General features: G+C 33.6%; 3 protein-coding genes across 3 annotated transcripts; all 3 read left to right on the top strand.

The window, feature by feature from the left end:
- Nucleotides 1-1,424: 1,424 nt before the first annotated feature.
- Nucleotides 1,425-3,512, top strand: LOC139862578 (E3 ubiquitin-protein ligase WAV3-like). Its single transcript, XM_071851195.1, has one exon. The coding sequence runs from the start codon at nucleotides 1,430-1,432 to the stop codon at nucleotides 3,230-3,232; it is 1,803 nt and encodes a 600-aa protein (XP_071707296.1). The 5' UTR covers nucleotides 1,425-1,429; the 3' UTR covers nucleotides 3,233-3,512.
- Nucleotides 3,513-12,564: 9,052 nt separating this feature from the next.
- On the top strand, nucleotides 12,565-16,674 carry LOC139861914 (receptor-like serine/threonine-protein kinase NCRK). Its single transcript, XM_071850437.1, has 10 exons — nucleotides 12,565-12,752; nucleotides 13,057-13,142; nucleotides 13,361-13,477; nucleotides 13,616-13,723; nucleotides 13,868-14,140; nucleotides 14,235-14,476; nucleotides 14,553-14,849; nucleotides 15,429-15,665; nucleotides 15,881-16,108; nucleotides 16,188-16,674. The coding sequence occupies exons 2-10, from the start codon at nucleotides 13,073-13,075 to the stop codon at nucleotides 16,401-16,403; spliced, it is 1,788 nt and encodes a 595-aa protein (XP_071706538.1). The 5' UTR covers nucleotides 12,565-12,752; nucleotides 13,057-13,072; the 3' UTR covers nucleotides 16,404-16,674.
- Nucleotides 16,675-17,930: 1,256 nt separating this feature from the next.
- LOC139863099 (exosome complex component RRP41-like) lies at nucleotides 17,931-21,133 on the top strand. Its single transcript, XM_071851741.1, has 7 exons — nucleotides 17,931-18,097; nucleotides 18,547-18,625; nucleotides 18,738-18,840; nucleotides 18,926-19,046; nucleotides 20,139-20,227; nucleotides 20,372-20,521; nucleotides 20,989-21,133. Exons 1-7 carry the CDS (start codon nucleotides 17,956-17,958, stop codon nucleotides 21,076-21,078), a joined length of 774 nt encoding a protein of 257 aa, XP_071707842.1. The 5' UTR covers nucleotides 17,931-17,955; the 3' UTR covers nucleotides 21,079-21,133.
- The last annotated feature ends 621 nt before the right edge of the window (nucleotides 21,134-21,754 follow it).

Below are 21,754 nucleotides of genomic sequence, written 5' to 3'. Positions count from 1 at the left end.
CAGTTCACGAATGATTTTTTTTTTTTTTTTTTTAATGATCTTTACTTTAAAAAGTCCACATATTTATAATCAACCAGAATGGTTATCACTAGGCATGACCGTTTTAACCGAAATCCCCGAAACCGAGCTGGTATCAAAAACCACACCGAAAGGTAAACGGTATCGGTTTCTTAAATATGAAGTTTCGGTTTTGGGAGAAACCGGTACGGTACCAGGATATAATGCGGGAAATCAGTATTGGTACCGCAGTTATACATTTATTTATTTATTTACTTATTATTTTTATTTTATTTTTATTTTTTTTGCAATTTAGGCTAAGCCCATAAATATAATAGATGAAGTTTGATCCAACTAAATAGGAGTAAAGATACGTGCCGTATGTTAATAAGATAATCTATGACTTGGAGTCCAAGTAGAATTGGACTTGTTTCCCCAATTCCAGATTATCTTGGAGTCCAAGTAGAATTGGACTTGTTTCCCCAATTCCCACGTAGGATTTGAGATGTATATATAATATGTTTATTGATACGTGATCACGCACTAAATATCATTCACGATAGTTTATTACGGCGAAAAACTTAAACCCTAATCCATTCGTAGTTATTACTTCAAAAGTTTCTCCATCATCATGGTTTCTTCATCTTCATCATCGCAGCCTAGTAACCACTCAACTCACGTAAGTAATCGAATTTAATGTTTGATTCTTTCTGTTTATTGTTCTTTTAATCTTACTGTTTGTAATTGATAGAATACACAACTTAGGTTCTTAGTTATTATATATGTTTGAATCTACGTGTTTATTGTTATGTTAATCTTTGTGTTTGTTGTTCTGTATACATGTATTCTTTATATATATGGTTATGTATCGTATGGTTATCTAACCATGTTCTGGATGTATGAATATATTTAGTTTATAGACCATTCTTTGCTCGATCAGAATATTGGAAGAATATAGAATGCATGTTTTGACAAATTAAAGAATACTATATATTAGAGCATAGTTACACTTTTGACGGTGATCATGAGATACATAACTATCGTACTTAGATCAATACTTTATACCGGTTATAGTTTAGCTTTTGAAAAAAATCCGCTACCAAGTAGGTAAATACTGAAAAATTCCCTACTTGTTATCACATGCCAAACTCCTAAAAGATATCTTGTTATTAGGTCGAAGTGAATACTTACATACTACTTGCATCATCTGTTTAAATCGATATTTAAAATAAAAAAAAATCACTGATTTGTGGTCTTAAATATGAGACGAATCACACTTAATTGGTCAATCATTTAGAGAGGACAAAAAAATAACTGTATTATATTTGACGTTTTATTATATTTCAGTGTATACAGATTTCAAAAGTTTGTGTTTTCTAACTTAAAATTTCTATTTGGATTGCAGCGAATTTGTGCAATATGCTTGACAACAATGAAATCCAACAATGGTGAAGCTATCTTCACTGCAGAATGTTCACATTCTTTTCATTTTCATTGCATTACATCAAACGTAAAACACGGAAATCGAGTCTGTCCTATTTGCCGTGCAAGATGGAAACAAATCCCTATAAACAAATCCACTTCTCGTTCAAAATCAAACATCAATTTTCGTTCTTTATCCAATCATGATCCATATTTAATTCTACAAGGTTTATCTCCACAACAAACGCAATCAAATCGCGATGTTCCTTCGTTATTTCAATCCCCCGAGCCTCCTATATTTGATGACGACGAGCATGTCAACCCGAAAACAGAACAAGAATCCGTCTCAAATGGAACAATAGACATGAAAACATACCCTGAAGTTTCATCAGTTGCTAGATCCTTCCACTTCAACGATTTCGCCATTTTAATCCGTCTTAAAGCTCCTGTAACCAAACAAAATCGCAACGCGCCGGTCCTGTTAGATCTTGTAACCGTGCTTGATATTAGTGGTAGCATGACAGGTACAAAGATTGCGTTACTTAAACAAGCTATGGGTTTTGTAATACAAAACCTTGGCCCGCTAGACCGATTATCGGTTATCACGTTCTCGTCTTCAGCTCGCCGCCTTTTCCCGCTTCGTCGTATGACTGAAACCGGAAAACAAGAATCTTTACAAATGATTAACTCGTTAGTTGCTAACGGTGGGACCAACATAGCCGAGGCTCTTAAAAAAGGAGCGAAAGTAATGCTTGATCGCAAGTTTAAAAATCCGGTTAGTGGTATGATATTGTTGTCAGACGGGCAGGATACGTACACGAACTTTAGTCCTCGAAGAAATGGATTAAATAATGATCAAAATATTATTTTGCCCGATTGTAACGTACAGATTCACACGTTCGGGTTCGGTATGGATCATGATGCTAATGCAATGCACTTTATTTCGGAAAAATCGGGAGGGATGTTTTCGTTTATAGGAGATGAAAATGTTATACAAGATGCTTTCGCTCAGTGTATTGGTGGGCTTTTAAGTGTCGTGGTTCAAGAATTGCGTGTTGAGGTTGAATGTGTTCATCACGTGTTGAAACTTAAGTCAATTAAAGCCGGGAGTTATAGAGTTAGCATAGATGCAAATGGACGATCGGGATTAATTGAAGTCGGTGATTTGTACGCTGAAGAAGAAAGAGAGTTTCTTGTAACAATGGATATCCCAGTTGACGAGTCATGTGACGAGATGGCGTTAGTTAAATTTAAAGTAAATTATACAGATCCGATAATGAAAACGACAGTGACAGCTGGCGGAAACGAAGATGTGATGATATCGAGGCCTGAAACGACAGCTGGCGAACAAATGGTATCAATTGAAGTCGACCGACAAAGGAACAGGCTTAGAGCCGCCAGTGCGATAGCTGAAGCTCAAGTTGCGGCAGAACGTGGTGATCTGACGGCGGCAAAGGCGGTGCTCGATGATTGTTGTGAAAAGCTGGCGGGTTCGGTTTCTGCTTGTGCAGGAGATCGGTTGTGCTTAGGGTTGGTTGCTGAATTGAATGAAATGAAGGAGAGAATGGCGAGTCGAGAATTGTACGAGTCGTCTGGTAGGGCGTACGTGTTGTCGGGTTTGAGTTCACACTCGTGGCAACGAGCCACGGCTAGGGGTGACTCAACGGAGGAAACGAGCCAGATACAGAGTTATCAAACACCATCGATGGTGGACATGGTTAACTTGTCTCAGACAATGTGTTTTAGCATGAGTCCGTCGTCGTCAATGGTTAAACCTGTGGTTGGTAATTCATCGGGAAAAAAAAGTCGTTAAGGTCCGTACACTCGTTTCCGCAACAACTACCGAGATGATAACTTGCTTATATGGTGCTTAGGGTTATTAAGATCTGTGTGTATTTTTGGTTTGGAAAATGCAAAGAAAGGGTGGGGGAAAATGTCTAAAAATTGTGGGTATATGTTTTACTAATTGGATTGGAATAATAATTACATTGGCAATTGGTAATATTACAGAGTTAATTTGCTCTTGGTAAACATATTTTGTTACTGAATTAAAAACCAACGAACTTAACTATAATAGTTACAGTGTTCATGACAGAGGCTTTGATCTTGAATTTTCTGATTTTTTTTATAAGGAAATGAAATGAAGTGTGTAAACTGTAAAGTATGATAAAAGTTAGGTTTTGTAAAATTTAGTGTACATGTGCTTAGTAATGAATGAATATAACCATTAACAAAGTTGTATTCGATAATACCTAACCGAGTTAGTTCTCAGAGCGGTCTCTTTGGTTTCGGCCACAAGCCCACGACTAGTTCTTGGTTTTGTCATTATGGCTTCAGTAGACGTACCAAGACGAGGTAGAACTACTTTTATCCATGACACCCGTCAAACAGTCACATTGTGCCACATCAGCGTCACCTCAACATTTTCTTCCTATCACTAACCCATCACTTACACTAGTATCCATGACCAGTGTTGTAAAAACTCCGATTACTCGCCGATTAATCCCCGATTAATCATTTTTGGGAGCAATCCGTTCCGATTTCAAAAAATCCGTTTAATTCAACGGTCAACGTCAATTGATGGATCAAAATCGAATTTGGTAATCAAAGTCGGTCAAGGTAAAAAAATGGTTAACGTTTTAACATGAATTTAAACTAGAATTTTATAGTTTTGAAGAAAAATTAACAATTTTAGACAATTATGTTAAAAATTATCTTTATACTATTTATGAGTTTTTTCTATAATTACATATATAATTTTTAAAATTTAATATTTAAATGTATAATGTACAATCCGATTAATCTCTGATTAATCCCCGAATTGCCGATTAATCCTTCCAAAGTCCCGACCGATTAATCTCCGAATAGCGAATTTTGCAACCTTGTCCATGACATACCCCTTTAATATAAATGGATCCACCTAAATTAATTAATTAATTAATTAATTAATACAATATATTATTCATGATGCATTTTGTACAATAAATAAAAGCTCACACTCCGTGGTTGAATATGATTAACATTGACATTTTAAACGGCGGCCCTTCAACCACTTGGTGAAGAAGCTTGCTAAGTTGCTAGCAATGACGTCTTTGCTACGGAGCTCCAAGGAAGCTTCAACAACGCACCGATAAAAGTGGTCTAAATGAGTCATCTTATTTTTATTGTACTTTATTTAATAGTGTGGGTGAGTATATAATAAAGATTTATCGATAAATATGCAGCTTAGAAAAGTCCAATCGTAATAGGCCAGTCATGATGTAGTGACCTGAACTTTTCCATGTTTATATTTATTAATTGAGATTGATATTTACATGACTAAATGTTTCCAACGTGTTAAGCAATCAAACTTGTTAAGACTTGATTAAATGAAATAAGTTTCATATAGACAATTGATCACCCAAGTTGACCGGCGATTCACGAACGTTACAAAATTGTAAAAACTACATGTTGTGGTATATATAGACATATATATATGGTTGACATAAGATTATGATGAGTAAGTATCTCACTAAATATATTAACAATGTGTGATATACATAAGAAATTAGATTACTAAGTTAAGAAACTCGAAATGATATATATAACGATTATCGTTATGATAACGTCTACTAAATACATATGTATCATATTAAGATATTTATACACTATATTTAACATGATAAAATGATATTTAAATATATCATTAAGTATGTTAACAATGAACTACATATGTAAAAACAAGACTACTAATTCAAGAATTACGAAACGAGACTTATATGTAACGATTATCGTTGTAACGATATTTTAATGTATATATCATATTAAGAGATATTCATACATCATAATATCATGATAATATAATAATTTAATATCTCATTTGATATAATAAACATTGGGTTAACAACATTAATTGAGATTGTTAACTTAAAGGTTTCAAAACAACACTTACATGTAACGACTAACGAAGACTTAACGACTCCATTAGAATGTATATACATGTTGTGTTTTGATATGTATTCTTACACTTTTGAAAGAATTCAAGACACATATCAAAGTACTTCTACTTAACAAAAATGCTTACAATTACATCCTCGTTCAGTTTCATCAACAATTCTACTCGTATGCACCTGTATTCGTACTCGTACAATACACAGCTTTTAGATGTATGTACTATTGGTATATACACTCCAATGATCAGCTCTTAGCAGCCCATGTGAGTCACCTAACACATGTGGGAACCATCATTTGGCAACTAGCATGAAATATCTCATAAAATTACAAAAATATTAGTAATCATTCATAACTTATTTACATGAAAACAAAATTACATATCCTTTATATCTAATCCATATACCAACGACCAAAAACACCTACAAACACTTTCATTCTTCAATTTTCTTCATCTAATTGATCTCTCTCAAGTTTCATCTTCAAGTTCTAAGTGTTCTTCATAAATTCCATAAGTATAGTTTCATAAAAATCAAGAATACTACCAAGTTTACAAGTTTACTTCCAAGCTTTCTAATCCATTCCAAGTAATCATCTAAGATCATGGAACCTTTGTTATTTACAGTAGGTTATCTTTCTAATTCAAGGTAATATTCATATTCAAACTTTGATTCAATTTCTACAACTATAACAATCTTATTTCGAGTGAAAATCTTACTTGAACTATTTTCGTGTCATGATTCTGCTTCAAGAATTTTCAAGCCATCCAAGGATCCTTTGAAGCTAGATCCATTTTTCTCATTTCCAGTAGTTTTATCCAGAAAACTTGAGGTAGTAATGATGTTCATAACATCATTCGATTCATACATATAAAGCTATCTTATTCGAAGGTTTAAACTTGTAATCACTAGAACATAGTTTAGTTAATTCTAAACTTGTTCGCAAACAAAAGTTAATCCTTCAAACTTGACTTTTAAAATCAACTAAACACATGTTCTATATCTATATGATATGCTAACTTAATGATTTAAAACCTGAAAACACGATGAACACCATAAAATCGGATATACGCCGTCGTACGGAAACCGGGGGCTGTTTTGGTTTGGATAATTAAAAACTATGATAAACTTTGATTTAAAAGTTGTTCTTCTGGAAAAATGATTTTTCATATGAACATGAAACTATATCCAAAAATCTTGGTTAAACTCAAAGTGAAAGTATGTTTTTCTAAATGGTCATCAAGATGTCGTTCTTTCGACGGAAATGACTACCTCTTTAGTAATTGACATGTAACTTAAATTTCCGACTATAACCCTATACTTTTTATGTTTTGATTCTTAAATTAGAGTTCAATATGAAACCATAGCAATTTGATTCACTCAAAACGGATTTAAAATGAAGAAGTTATGGGTAAAACAAGATTGGATATTTTTGATCTTTTTAGCTACGGGAAATGTTTAACAAATCTATACAAATCATATCCTAGCTAACTTATATTGTATTATACATGTATTCTAATATATTATGTAATCTTGGGATACCATAGACAAGTATGCAAATGTTTTGACATATCATATCGACCTATGTATATATATTATTTGGAACAATCATAGACACTCTATATGCAGTAATGTTGGAGTTACCTATACAGGGTTGAGGTTGATTCCAAAAATATATATACTTTGAGTTGTGATCTAGCCTGAAACGTGTATACACTGGGTCGTGGATTGATTTAAGATAATATATATCGATTTATTTCTGTACATCTAACTGTGGACAACTAGTTGTAGGTTACTAATGAGGACAGCTGACTTAATACACTCAAATCTTTAAAACATAATAAAAATGGTTGTAATTATATTTTGATCATACTTTGATATATATGTACATATTTGTATAGGTTCGTGAATCGATCCGTGGCCAAGTCTTATTTCCGAGGAAGGAAATATCTGTGAAAGTGAGTTATAGTCCCACTTTTAAAATCTAATATTTTTGGGATGAGAATACATGCAGGTTTTATAAATGATTTACAAAATAGACACAAGTACGTGAAATTACATTCTATGGTTGAATTATCGAAATCAAATATGCCCCTTTTTATTAAGTCTGGTAACCTAAGAATTAGGGAACAGACACCCTAATTGACGCGAATCCTAAATATAGATCTATTGGGCCTAACAAACCCTATCCAAAGTACCGGATGCTTTAGTACTTCGAAATTTATATCATATCCGAAGGGTGTCCTGGAATGATGGGGATATTCTTATATATGCATCTTGTTAATGTCGGTTACCAGGTGTTCACCATATGAATGATTTTTATCTCTATGTATGGGATGTGTATTGAAATATGAAATCTTGTGGTCTATTGTTACGATTTGATATATATAGGTTAAACCTATAACTCACCAACATTTTTGTTGACGTTTAAAGCATGTTTATTCTCAGGTGAATATTAAGAGCTTTCGCTGTTGCAAACTAAAATAAGGACAAGAGTTGGAGTCCATGTTTGTATGATATTGTGTAAAAACTGCATTCAAGAAACATATGTCGATGTAATATATTTCTATTGTAAACCATTATGTAATGGTCGTGTGTAAACAGTATATTTTAGATTATCATTATTTGATAATCTACGTAATGTTTTTAAAACCTTTATTGATAAAATAAAGGTTATGGTTGTTTTAAAAATGAATTCAGTCTTTGAAAAACGTCTCATATAGAGATCAAAATCTCGCAACGAAATCAATTAATATGGAACGTTTATAATCAATATGAACGGGACATTTCACATGATTTTTAATTAAGTAGAAGTGACAGTTCAAAAGTGTTCAGTCTTACTCTCATGATAGAAACTGATCTGGGCGTTTAAATTTAGATATAAAGAGGTCTCAAGTTCGAAACATGTCTAGGACGGATATCTAGTGGTGGACAGGGATTAATTATGCTGGGCTGCGTACATCAGAGTATGAGGACTAATTACGCACTCTCCTGGGTAGCCCGGACAGAAAAAACCTTTTACCTTTTTTACCTTTTTCTATATTCTAACTAACACTAATTTTCATTTAGGGCAATATTTTTTTGTGACAACGATTGAGAAGAGAATTAAGAAATGAATGTAAATATAATATTGATAAAGTTATATGTTTATGTCCTCTTAAGTATTATCCAAGGATTATGATCCTCACAAGTAATAAATTACGTAGTACTAGATACGGTCAAGCTATGATTTTTGTATGGAAGAAATCTAAAGGACTGTATAATATCTTCGTACCTTGTAAAAACAGAAGTCATTCAGTTATTTTCGCAACGAAGCTCAGGTATTATCTCACATGTAAGTCATTAGAACTCACTCCTTTAGCTAGGATTGAGGATTCACGAGTCACGCCTTTCAAAAATAGTTGCCATATTTTATTGGGTTTGTTGATTCGGAACGGAATAGTTTTCGAAGTGCACTAGCTGAATTCCGTAAGTGATGGCAAGTAGCGAGCAATCATACTCAGTAACTCAATAAGAGCTTTCACATGAATCATTTTAGTTTATATTTATTTTTTGAAAGGAAAAAGAAAATAAAAAATAATAACAATTGGACAGCCCAGCAGGCCAGCACATAAACATGACCTCATTAGCTCATGAAAAGCCTAGTAGGCAAGCACAGAATCATATGGACAACCCAGTTAGCCAACGGCCCAAAAGTCCAAAACACACATTGGTAAATCACTTAAACCTTTTTTTTTTTTTTTTTCCCCCACTTAAACCTTTTTTAGTTCTAACAAGTGATGATTCGTAGTCCTCATACAAATGCGAGTAACGTTCATTGTATAGAACTGGATAAATGATGATCACATTCACCATAGTAAATGTGACAACTACTATCAAACTCAAAATTAATTTAATTTCTACTTTAATTAATAGAACAATTACTTTTAATTAAAATATACGGAGTAAGTTTTAAGTACGGATTATAAGTTATTCAATTTAAAACACCAAGATGGATTTCACTTTCCAAGAAAGGTAAAGAAGAGAATACAAGAGAGGTTAAAGACAATCTAAAAAAGCAAAGGGCTACAATTTGAGAGGGAAGGAGTTTAAGTTTTTACATGTTTTTAAGTGCCCCATTCTCCTGTATTCGCGACGTACCGTAAGGATTTATGTTTGGCTACCCCAAGATCCAACAAGGATTTCAACAAAAGATATTTGAACAATTTGCAATTTCAGCCCTTTTATAATATAAAATGATAGTTTTAGCTTTTTTAGATTTCAACAAGGATTTATGTTTGAGAGGGAAGGTTAAAGACTGAATATTAAAAACGAATGCAAATAAGCAAATACATATACATATAAGTTGAAGCTAAATATCACAAACTGACCAAATTACAATTTTTAAAGATGAGATATACATGATAATGTGCATAGCCCATCATACATGGTTATTGGACTTACTCAAGCTCTTCTTAAATCCATGGCCGCACGCAGCCCATGGCATCCGTTCTCGTTCCTCCCCCCTTTGTTATATTTATGTGGAACTTTGGTTACGTTCGACACCACGTGCAGTACATGCGCATAATATCGAATTAAGGGAGTGATGGGCATACATGCGTACCTCGTGTATACACATCATACATGATTATTACTAAGCGCTCAACGAACTAAAAAGTGCTACTCATGAATCTGAACATGGTGAAAGAAAGTCAAGAGATATCCGCCATGCATGAAACTATTAACAAACAATATATAGCCAAATACTATGACAAACGCGTCAGGCCCGTTAACTCGTCGACATCGGCAGCTCAAGATCCTGCAGGATGACATAGCTTACTAAGGAACCTATAAAGCGCATCTGACGTACCGGAATCTTAATAGTTTCAGATCTCCATTAACGGTTACAGGTAACGTTTAATGAACATATACCCTAACACCTCTATCTTAAGCCATCAACACCGGTTAACCAGATGATGGTGGGTTTACACTATAAATAGAGGAGTTATCCTCACATTTTGGGATTACACTTGAGATTGACATGTGAAAGACTCATGAGTCTCCCCCAAACCCTAATTCTTCTCTATAGAAAGAGGAGTTATCCTCACATGTTGAGGATCCCATTCTCTCACGTCTTATCCTCTCACACACTCTTCAAAGGGGTCTTTACCTTTGAAGGATTTTTTCCCTTCGACCGATCTATGATGACTAACCGGACAACCATAAACTATTAACCACGTATTGAGATCATCATCTCGATTCGGGTTATCACGAAACACCATACTACAATGTTAATATCGTTGACCCCTTAAAAAAAATCCCTTTTATTGTATTCAAGTGTATCCACGAATTTTGCTTGAACAATATACAAGTTTTATAAGTAAATATAATATCTTAAAGTTTATATTAGATTTAGATTTAGATTTAGATTTATATATACGAATGAGATATGAGAATACGGATATGCATAAATAAATTCTGTTAAACTATATTACTCCGTAGTAAACAAACGTAAACAAACGAGGGACTAAAGTTGTAACAAACAAATAAAAAGCATGGAACTATGGAAGGCATGTGGGGACTGGGAAAGTAGGGACCACAAGGATGATGCGCAAAAATATGCAGAAGTACTGGTAATAGTAAATACTCCGTAGTATAGAACATACAACAACACAGTCTCTCAACTGTGACCACCACCATAAACCACCAGTCCACCACCATTTGCGAACTCCTTGAACTGCGTGCTCTGAACACACACAAACACGTACACAAATTGACCGTTGTTTATCATTCTCTCTCTACACGAATATACTCCACCATCAGTAATTGCAATCACTAAACTGCTGCTTGATTGAATTCAAAATTTTCAAGTTGTTAGACACCACAGTACTTATTTAGAGCTCACATTCACTTCATCTGTAAGCTAATTTTGTTTATCTGTTCATCATTATTTTCACAATTATTACAATTTCCGATTCTCGTGGTAATCTGTTTACGCACAGGTGTCCGATTGACGTCATATGCGACGCTAAATATCTGAATTTTTTTAATTTATAGATTTATTATTTATAATAATAATAATTAGGTATCGCACGTCATTTTACTTAATTTGTTGAAAACTTCGTTAATTACGGTTTATTAATTAGTATTGCTACTGTAATTAATACGCGTTTTAAATAATAAAATTAAAATTGAAAATTAATTAGAAAACGATGTCTCAACGAAATGTAATGCAATGTCAACAAAGTTAGGGTTTATGATGATAACAATGGTGTGTATATTCGAGTCCACACGGAGCTCTGTGGGACCGGATTGTTAGATACAGACATATATCCTTCTTTCCTTTGAAGGGAAGAATAGTACAGAAGCAATTAGATTAGATATATTGTATAATCCGTTATCTGTAATATCGTTTACTAGTATTAATTAACTGTTGTTATGAGATCATTATTAGTTTATTACTGTTTCAACGTACACAAATGATGCCAGCAAGCCCTACTGTGAGTAATTAAATAAGCTTGATGATTGTTTTGTTATAGATATTAAATTTGTATTTGTTTGAAAATTAGTTGAGTAGTCGTTTTCGGGTTAGCCAGTAGGCCACTCTCTTAGCCTCATAGAGAGGGTGATAGGCTTGTAATCTTGCTATATTTAACACAATATCTCTAATTATGTCGTTATCGGATGAACACTTATGTAGTAACGATTATTTATGGTGATGAATATAGTTTGGATTTATTAGCTAGTTTTTGATCAATGTTCTTCAGTCTTCATTTGTTAACCTGTTTTCACCTCCTTTTTTGGTGCACTGCCTCTAAGGTGTTATTTGGTCAAACCTATTTGATGTTTGAGTCAACCGGTAGGTATTGTTGATATATCTCATTTGTGATCCCACATGGAAATTAAAGCAATTTAAGAAAGTGATAAAGATAGCACTTATGCATAATGGTGAAGTTTTAATTGAAGTCTGTTTTGGTTCTTTATGATATTGGTCTACCATATCCTGTTTTATAGAATAGCATTTTAGCAAAAAAGAGATAAGGAAAAAAATGTTATTGATTATGAAGTGGTCTTGAACTACCTTGTGATACATCTAGATAAGGTTACACCCCTATTTTGTCAAATTACTTATATTCCTTTTTTAGCATTTCAAGACATGTATTATAATCCATTTTTTTGGTTCTTGAATGATAAAGAGCTTCTTTCACTATACATTGCTTATTTTCACTTTTTTTTTTTTTCCTATTGCTATTCCTAGTATTCTTTTTCTTTGTTGATCTTTTATTAGTTAAATTAATTTTTTTTATCTATCGTTTCTGGATTTTTATCTGTTACTCGTGATTATCCCTTGAAGCCTTCCATCATGTTTAAAAAGCTAAAGAATATTTGTTCCTCAACTTTCAAGTCAGTCGAGCATCTGAATTTGTAATATACGTTTTCTACCCTTTAGTCATTTTGAAAACTCGATATATCTTTCTTATGGCTTACAATGTAAAGATGCATAACATATATTATAAAATGTATTTACAGGGATTATGTCTGTTTGATATTGTTGCATACATCTATCATAAAAAACTGGAGCATTTTTTGCATAATACATGTCTTTCTTGCTATAAGGTTCATATTAAAATTAAATGTGTGTTTTCTTTATTGCAATATTGCAATACCAATAATGGTTTCTCTAAATCTGAAACAACCTTTTGACCATCTTCATATCCTTTTGTCATAGTATTTGGACTGAGTAGATGAAGCTCCGACCGCATGCTGCTTTAGCTTGCTTTTTCAGCTTGATCTTGGTTCAGCACATCCTTTGCGGTTAGTATAAACTGTATTATACATTTTATGATCTTGTCTGTATTGAAAAAATCATTTTTTATTTATTTATTTATTTATTTATTTATTTGCATCTGCACTGAATTTTGGGACCTTTACTAATATATGGCTGAAATATGTTAGAGAAAGCATTATTGTACATCTACATCTGCATAATTTTACTCTTGACTAGTTAGCTTGTTACCCATAAATTGCAGCAGATGAAGTTTCAGGGACTCCAGACACAAGCAAGTGGATATGCACATGCTTAGCAAACAAATTGAACCAGAAATTTATCATTACATCCAACTGCTCTTCCTCCTGTAATTGCAGCTTAGGTATGCTACTGGCTAATGGTTATTTGACTTTTTTCTCTGTTGACTACTTTGTTAGTCAACTTTCAGTTAGTTATTAAAATCCGTTGTAATCTTTATATATTTGATCTGTGGTGTACATTTTTTCCTCTGCTTTTGCAGAAGGTACAAGTCAAAATAGATATAAATGCATTTGTTTTGGCGATGGACTCCCTGAAGTGGCTTCACGCGATGATTCCAATTGTTTTGTTTCCTGCAATTGCAATTCTGGTAAATCGCTACTTCAGATTAAGTTTCACCAGTGAAAGTTTGTTCTTGTTTGATTACTTAATTGTGATGTTTCATTATATATTCATATAAAAATATTACTCCACTTTCCATTAGCACATGTTGCTGTTACATTTTTTGTTATAGGATCTTTGAGCGAGTCTGAGTCTTCGAAGAAACAATTTTCCAGCAAAGCAGTATTAGTTATCCTGTTATTATGCATGGCGGTCACCACTCTTGCGATTTTCGCTTCGGTGATGTGCTATGTATATCAAAAGCATAACTGCTCTAAACAACTGCCTTTATCCTCATCTGATAAAGATACAAGTTATAGTAGTAGTACCAATTTAATAAGCTATAAAACAGCTTCAGACCCGGAATCTAAAGTACATATTCATCATCCCACCAACCCTATCACAGGTAGCTTCAAATCCAATAACTTTATTAGCATATTAACATAAATAGATTTATTGGACTTTTATCAGGTCACAAGTATCTGTTTCCCTTTTCGCAGGGTGTGTATATAAGGCCTCATTTTTCTTTAAAAAGCAAACACGGACTGTACAAGGAACTGTCACAAACTTTTCATACTCTGAACTGGAAATTGCAACGAACAAATTTTCCGACTCCAATTTAATTGGCGTTGGGGTAAGCAGCCACGTTTATTATGGTCAACTGAGAGATGGCAAACTTGTTGCTGTAAAACGTCTCAAGGGTCAGGGTGGCCCAGATGCCGAACTGACTTTTTTGACCGAGGTAATACATAATACTACAATCATTGTTCATCGAATCTACTTTTACAATAGTTAACAAGTACTTAATTTATGCACAGATTGAACTGCTATCAAGACTCCATCATTGTCATGTGGTACCGTTAGTTGGCTACTGCTTAGAGTATTATGGGAAACACCCCGAGATGCTTCTCGTATTTCAATATATGTCAAACGGTAACCTCAGAGAGTGTCTAGACGGGATTTCGGAAAAATGTCTTGACTGGGGAGCTCGCATTGCGGTTGCAATTGGTGCTGCCAGAGGCTTAGAATATCTCCATGAAGCAGCAGCACCAAGAATCTTGCATAGAGACGTTAAATCAACTAACATTCTCTTAGATGAAAATTGGCGAGCAAAGGCAAGATATATATTATAATTGTAGTTATTATAATAATAATAATAATAATAATAATAATAATAATAATAATAATAATAATAATAATAATAATAATAATAATAATAATAATAATAATAATAATAATAATAATAATAATAATAATAATAATAATAATAATAATAATAATAATAATAATAATAATAATAATAATAATAATAATAATAATAATAATAATAATAATAATAATAATAATAATAATAATAATAATAATAATAATAATAATAATAATAATAATAATAATAATAATAATAATAATAATAATAATAATAATAATAATAATAATAATAATAATAATAATAATAATAATAATAATAATAATAATAATAATAATAATAATAATAATAATAATAATAATAATAATAATAATAATAATAATAATAATAATAATAATAAATAATAAATAATAATAATAATAATAATAATAATAATAACAATAAATAATTACATTTTCCCCATACCTCGCATGTGCGGGATTGGGTATTATTGTTGTTGTAATAAATAATTACATTTTCTTTCTAATGAGATTGTTTCCGTTATTAGATTACTGATCTTGGAATGGCTAAAAGTTTAGCAAGTGATGGCATCCCGAGCTGTTCTAGCTCGCCAGCTCGAATGCAGGGGACTTTCGGGTATTTTGCACCTGAGTACGCGATTGTTGGACGAGCGTCACTCATGTCGGATGTATTCAGTTTTGGTGTTGTACTCCTTGAACTTATTAGTGGTCGGCATCCCATATATAAGTCGCCCGACAAAGGGGAAGAGAGTCTTGTCATATGGGTTAGTAGTTATTATTACTATTTGGTCTTTTGTTATGGTTGTCTTTAAGGTGCATAAAAGACTTGTACATAGCGGTTTCCTTTGACTTTAAAGTGGCAGGTATTGAATTTTACAAGCTTTTTATGCAGCTTAACGAGAGCCCTAAGGGATGTTGTTAGAAAAATTCATTTTTGTTATATCAATGAAATCCATTTAAAATTCGAGATCAATTTCAGGCAACACCATTATTACAAGATAGCAGACGAGTGAGTAAAGAGTTGCCGGACCCACGTCTCAAAGGGAACTTTGAAGAAGAAGAATTACAAGTTATGGCTTATTTAGCAAAAGAGTGCTTGTTGTTGGATCCCGATGCTCGCCCAACAATGAGTGAAGTTGTTCAAATACTTCTAACTATTGCCCCCGAAAAATCTAAAAGAAGGAATTTTTCCGTTGACCGTTATCAGGTACAAATTAAAAAAAAATGCTATAATTGATATATCTGTCACACTTGTCTAATGGTCCAACAATTATGTTTGTAATTAGGACTACACTATTAGAATGGATCGAGCTACAGATAAGCTTCAACAAACGTCATCTAGTGGATCATATTCATCTGAATCTTTACTGCTTATACATAGTCAAGAAAATGATCAAGAACCGATTACAGATTCACATGTTGAAGATGATGAAGCAACTGTTGACTTAACTGAACCCCGGTTTGAATCCTTTTGTGTGTCAAATATTTCATCTGCATCCTGATTTGCATCCGTAACAAAATGAAATTTGTGCCTATTTATTACATCATGAATGACAATGTCATAATTTATTAGTAAGGTGGCGGTATTTGGTCCAATCTTAGATCTTAAAGGCCACAGGTTCAAATTTGTTGACTCGTATGATTTATGTCTAGGAGACTTTGTAGAAAATATAGAGAGTTGTATGATCTGTGTGTTGTCTTTGTTTCGAGTACATGTATAGTTATAACATCCTCATGTGATCAGCTTATTGGATTACTTGGTAGCCTGATACAATTAGCTTAACTTAATGTTTATAGTAAGAATTGCATACATATATAACTAAATTTTGCTACAAAATATGTTTATATTTAAAGTGTAGAAAAAAATGATAAATGGGATGAAAACACAAACTGCTTTTGACCTTTGAAATAGAGGTGGACCATGAATACTCAATTGTGGACAAAGTAAAAATCGAAATTTGAACACAATACTGAGTTGTACTGTTAATAAAAAATGGTTTCTGTTTAATAACTACTTAATATTAATATTGGTAGGTATGAAAACAAGCATTGCCACTGTTCAGTTCCTAATTTTTACTGTTAGAAATTAAATACAAAATTGGTAGTATGCATAGGAACTTTCATACTTTTATTCAGTTTATTCGGTTTGGTGTCTTTGGTTTTGAAAATTGTGGAAGCTGTTCGATTTAAATTTTGAAGAACTTAGACAAAAGGAGGGTGTGCCAAAGCACTATGTACCTGTATTCCATCTGCTATGTTTGAAGAATTTAATACTCTGTATTAGTTTGACCGTTTGATCATCCCACTCAAAAGGAATGTTAGGAGTTATGTAGTCGTTGTAATAGATTAGCAGTTAAAGGTAGCAATAATTATTATTATTATTGTCTATATACACTACACTTATATCATGTCATTATTCAGGAATCAATATATCATTCTATGAGAACATTCATTCGAGTTCTGACCTATATGATCGTTTTATTCATATTCAGTTTTTCTTCCTATCAAGCCAGACATTGTGGGTGTTAGTTCGCTAGAAAGGTAAGCAATTCATAAGGTACATTTTAAAAAATAAAAACGACCTAACATCATTGTAAAGATCATGAAACATTTGAAACATGGTAAAAAAAAAAAAAGGTAAGTTAGAAGGTTTTTCCTGTTCGGGCAATCCGACATCAAACTCTAGTGTACGCAGTCCAGCAAAATTACTCTCTGACCGTTTCCAACTAACTGGCCACCACTAAATATTCGCCCTGATTCGAACTTGAGACTTCTTGCAAGGAACTTGAGACCTCTTGAAACGTTCTAAAATCAATTTTAGGTCAGTGGAGAAAATAAATTGAAGGATTCATTAAATGGATTAAATGGACATTTCATGAGGCCCATATAAACAAAATATTGGTCCAATAAATTTAAAATTTGATCTATAGATCCAATAAGACCATGTAAAATAATAAAGCCCACACTAATTTAAGGTATTTAGGCCCATATACAACTCAAACCACGGTTACTTACATCAGACACAGAGATTGGCCGACGGAGTCCGTACGATTAATGGCGGCCAAAGGCGGAGCTGCTCCGGCGACGTATTCACCGTCACCATCAACCTATAAAAAGAAAAATCGACCTTCCGTTATCACTGACGTCGATTGGGTACGTCCTGACGGCCGTGATTTTCACCAGTGCAGACCTGCTTGTACGTATTTTAATTATATTCTTCATTTTCATAATCATCATTATTAGTTATCATCCTAAGAACTGCACGCTGTTAATTAATTAATCATGAGATAAAAGTAGATAAAATAGATTACTCTTATTTCGTTGTTATTATTGTGTGGTTTCGGTATCTAGGGCTCAAAACTGTACAACTGTGAGTTGATCCTATGAAAAGATTAAACATTTTTATTATCTTTTTATCTAATGCCCTAATTTTGTTGGCTTTTAAAGGTGAAATGTTGTTATGAGTGTTTGGTTAGTGTATTTTGCTTAAACATGTAAAACTTAGATGAATTTAGGTTTTTAGTTTCTGGTGCTTAGTTGACTTGACTCTTTTCTTTTATTTTGCTTTAAACTGCTTATAGTTACATAAAGTTAGATGCTTTGAAGTGTGATATAACTTGTGTACAACCTTGTTCTTTTTTTCAGTTTTAAGAACTGGTGCTGTGAATGCTGCATCAGGATCTGCTTATGCAGAATTTGGTAATACCAAAGTCATTGTGTCAATGTAAGTTTACCTTTATATAATGTGTGTTTCATTGATACATGTTTTGCAAAGTTCCAATTCTAAAATAAATTATGCAATATGATACTCAAAAGATACACTTTTGCTTATTCAGATTTGGGCCAAGAGAAAGTAAGAAGGCAATGATGTATAGTGATACTGGTCGACTAAATTGTAATGTTAGTTATACAACGTTTGCTACTCCAGTTAGAGGGCAGGTACGTCTCTGGAATAATCTACCTATTCTTAAACTATTATCTTTTAATACTATCTTAGTTAATTTTTGCAATTCTTTCAATGTAGGGATCCGATGACAAAGAAATCTCGTCACAGTTGCATAAATCTTTAGAGGGTGCCATCATGTTAGATACATTTCCAAAAACAACCGTGGACGTATTTGCATTAGTATTGGAGTCTGGAGGCTGTAAGTTACATGTTTTCTAATCTTTATCGTTTCATTGTCTTTGGAAATTTAATGAATACATTGTTGCAAAACTCACTACTTGGGGAGTAATCGGTCGGGGCTTTGGAGTGAGTAGTCGGCAACTCTTAATTGGAGATTAATCGGATTGGGTTTTTTATACATTTATGTCAATAAATTCTAAAATTATTTGTGTATATATAAAAGAAAACCATAAACATAAACTCTTAACATAATTGTCTAAAAACATAAAAATAATTGTTCATTTGTTCGAAAACTCTAGAATTTTAGTTTAAATTCATATTAATATGTTAACCATTTTCTACTTTGACGAACAATCGGCTCTATTTTTAAGTCAATAGCAAGCGCCGATTTATTGGCGTCTTGACTGCCGCTTAGAGCCTAAATTGAATTCCAGGCAGGATTTAAAACCCATGAAAATTTGATTCTACCATTTTCATGGCGTCTCAATTTTATTTTACTATTTTTTTAAAAAAATTTCCTACTTACTGGTCGGAGGTCCACTCGGAAGCAATCTCTTTAACCGTTGAATAGAGAGAGGGATGACTTTCTCTACTTTTGAGAGTGTTTCACTATGGGTGGAGAAATGACTTGTTTTTATTCTCGGATAGGGGAAGGATTGTCTACATCTCACCTCCCCATACACCACTCACGTGGTATTGGGTTTTGTTGTTGTTGTTGTCGTCGTCGTCGTCGTCGTCGTCGTCGTCGTCGTCGTCGTCGTCGTCGTCGTCGTCGTCGTCGTCGTCGTCGCGGTCGCGGTCGTCGTCGTCGCGGTGGTGGTTGCGGTGGTGGTTGCGGTGGTTGTTGTTGCGGTGGTTGCCGCCGCCGCCGCCGCCGACGCCGACTAACCGGCGTTGACCGACTAATTCAGATCAGTCTGTTTTTATAAAGGAGTATTTGGTGTTTTTTACAACAATGAATTGATGTTAACAATTAGGTTTTGATTACTGCTTTTATGATTATCTCAGACTGCTTATTTCTGTACAATAAGTTTGCTGTAACCTTTTGTATCTTTATGATGCTTCAAAGTTACACTTGAGATGCTGAGTAGATGCAAATGAATTGTTGCAGGTGACCTTCCTGTTGTAATCTCTTGTGCCAGTCTTGCTTTGGCAGATGCCGGGATTATGATGTATGATTTGGTTGCTGCAGTTTCCGTGGTATGCATACATGTGTATAGTTATGCCATTAGCCATAGTTTTTCGATTTACGTCTTTTTGTTTTGGCATGTTCATTTAATGTTAGTTGTGTAGAGTTGAAGGTCATTCTCTAACATGCTGAAATTTTTGATACTTATTGCATAGTCTTGCATTGGGAGAAGTCTAGTAATTGACCCTGTTTCCGAAGAAGAAAACTATCAAGATGGTAGTCTTTTGATTACGTGCTTACCATCTCGTAACGAGGTTACTCAGCTCACGATAACTGGAGAATGGTCCACCCCAAAGATTCACGAGGTACTGTATTCGACCCTCATTAATCAAATATGCTATTGTGTGTGCTCTAGAGGTGACCAAATATGTGGGTTGGGTAATGAGTCAAGACAAGTAATTTCCATATTGGCCCGGTGAGATTGATTCTTTCTCTTCAAACTTGTATTTCTTTTTTGGACAAATATTATGTCAAATATGATGATGAAAGTTATATTCTGTAAAATCTTAAAAGTTAAATGCGACGCGTAAGAGGTTTTATGCTCGAACTGTGCACTTAAGTCAACCTGTTTGACATGTTTTTTATTAGCAAGTATTGTGATTCAACTCCTTGACCCACCGGGATAAACAAAATTAACCCGAGTCCATCTGATCATAAGGAAAATGGTTGAATATGTTACCAGAATACCAGTAGCATGCATACACAAATTTGGATTGACTTAAGTGCAATTCAATCTAACATCTGAAACCTTTTTACATACGATAATTAACAGGCAATGGAACTATGCCTTGATGCGTGTTCCAAGTTAGTAAAGATTATGAGATCATGTTTGAAAGAATCCGCCTCCACATCGCAAGAATAGCTAAAGCCGTGTATGCCAGACTCCCATTTTCTCATGACAAGATACATATAATAGCCAGTTTGATTTTTCTTTTCCTTTTTTTTTTTTTTTTTTTTGTTTTAACCGGTGAAAATGGTTATCTTCTGCTCCTGTCAGAAATTTTGCAAATTTAAGTTCTGTTTTCGTTTTTTTTCAACATATTATGTTTACTTATTAGGTTGCATTATAATGGGTGGGAAACTTTGCTTCTTCGAAACATGACATATAATTGGTGCTGGTATATACCTTTGATCTATTACTACATCATCTGTGTCACATTCTATAATCATAACAATGTTATGGTTTAAATCCCACATTGGCTATGTGCAGAATTAGTAGGTGGCTTATAAGTCAAGGTGTCCCCACCTTAAAACAACTTTTTAGTTTTTAGGAGTTCTATACTTTGACTTATGACTAGGTCTGGCATTCCATCGATATGTTCATGGTTTGCTTGCGGAACTTCTTCAAATCATTCCATTAAATGTTATCAGAGCAATCTACCTTGCGGGCCCCGACAACTCGGAGGTGGCCTATGGAGTGGTGGCTTGGGCCCAAGGAAGGGTGCCAACCGTGACCAACATAGCCGTGACCAACGAGGACATGGTCCTTATGGGTGGGGTATTGTTATTGTTTAAATTCCACACCGGCTATATGTAAA

This window comes from Rutidosis leptorrhynchoides, chromosome 8, assembly GCF_046630445.1.
Source record: "Rutidosis leptorrhynchoides isolate AG116_Rl617_1_P2 chromosome 8, CSIRO_AGI_Rlap_v1, whole genome shotgun sequence".
Taxonomy (NCBI): Eukaryota; Viridiplantae; Streptophyta; class Magnoliopsida; order Asterales; family Asteraceae; genus Rutidosis; species Rutidosis leptorrhynchoides.
The sequence above is the reverse complement of the archived record's forward strand: the minus strand, read 5'-3'. Positions and strand labels throughout refer to the sequence as shown.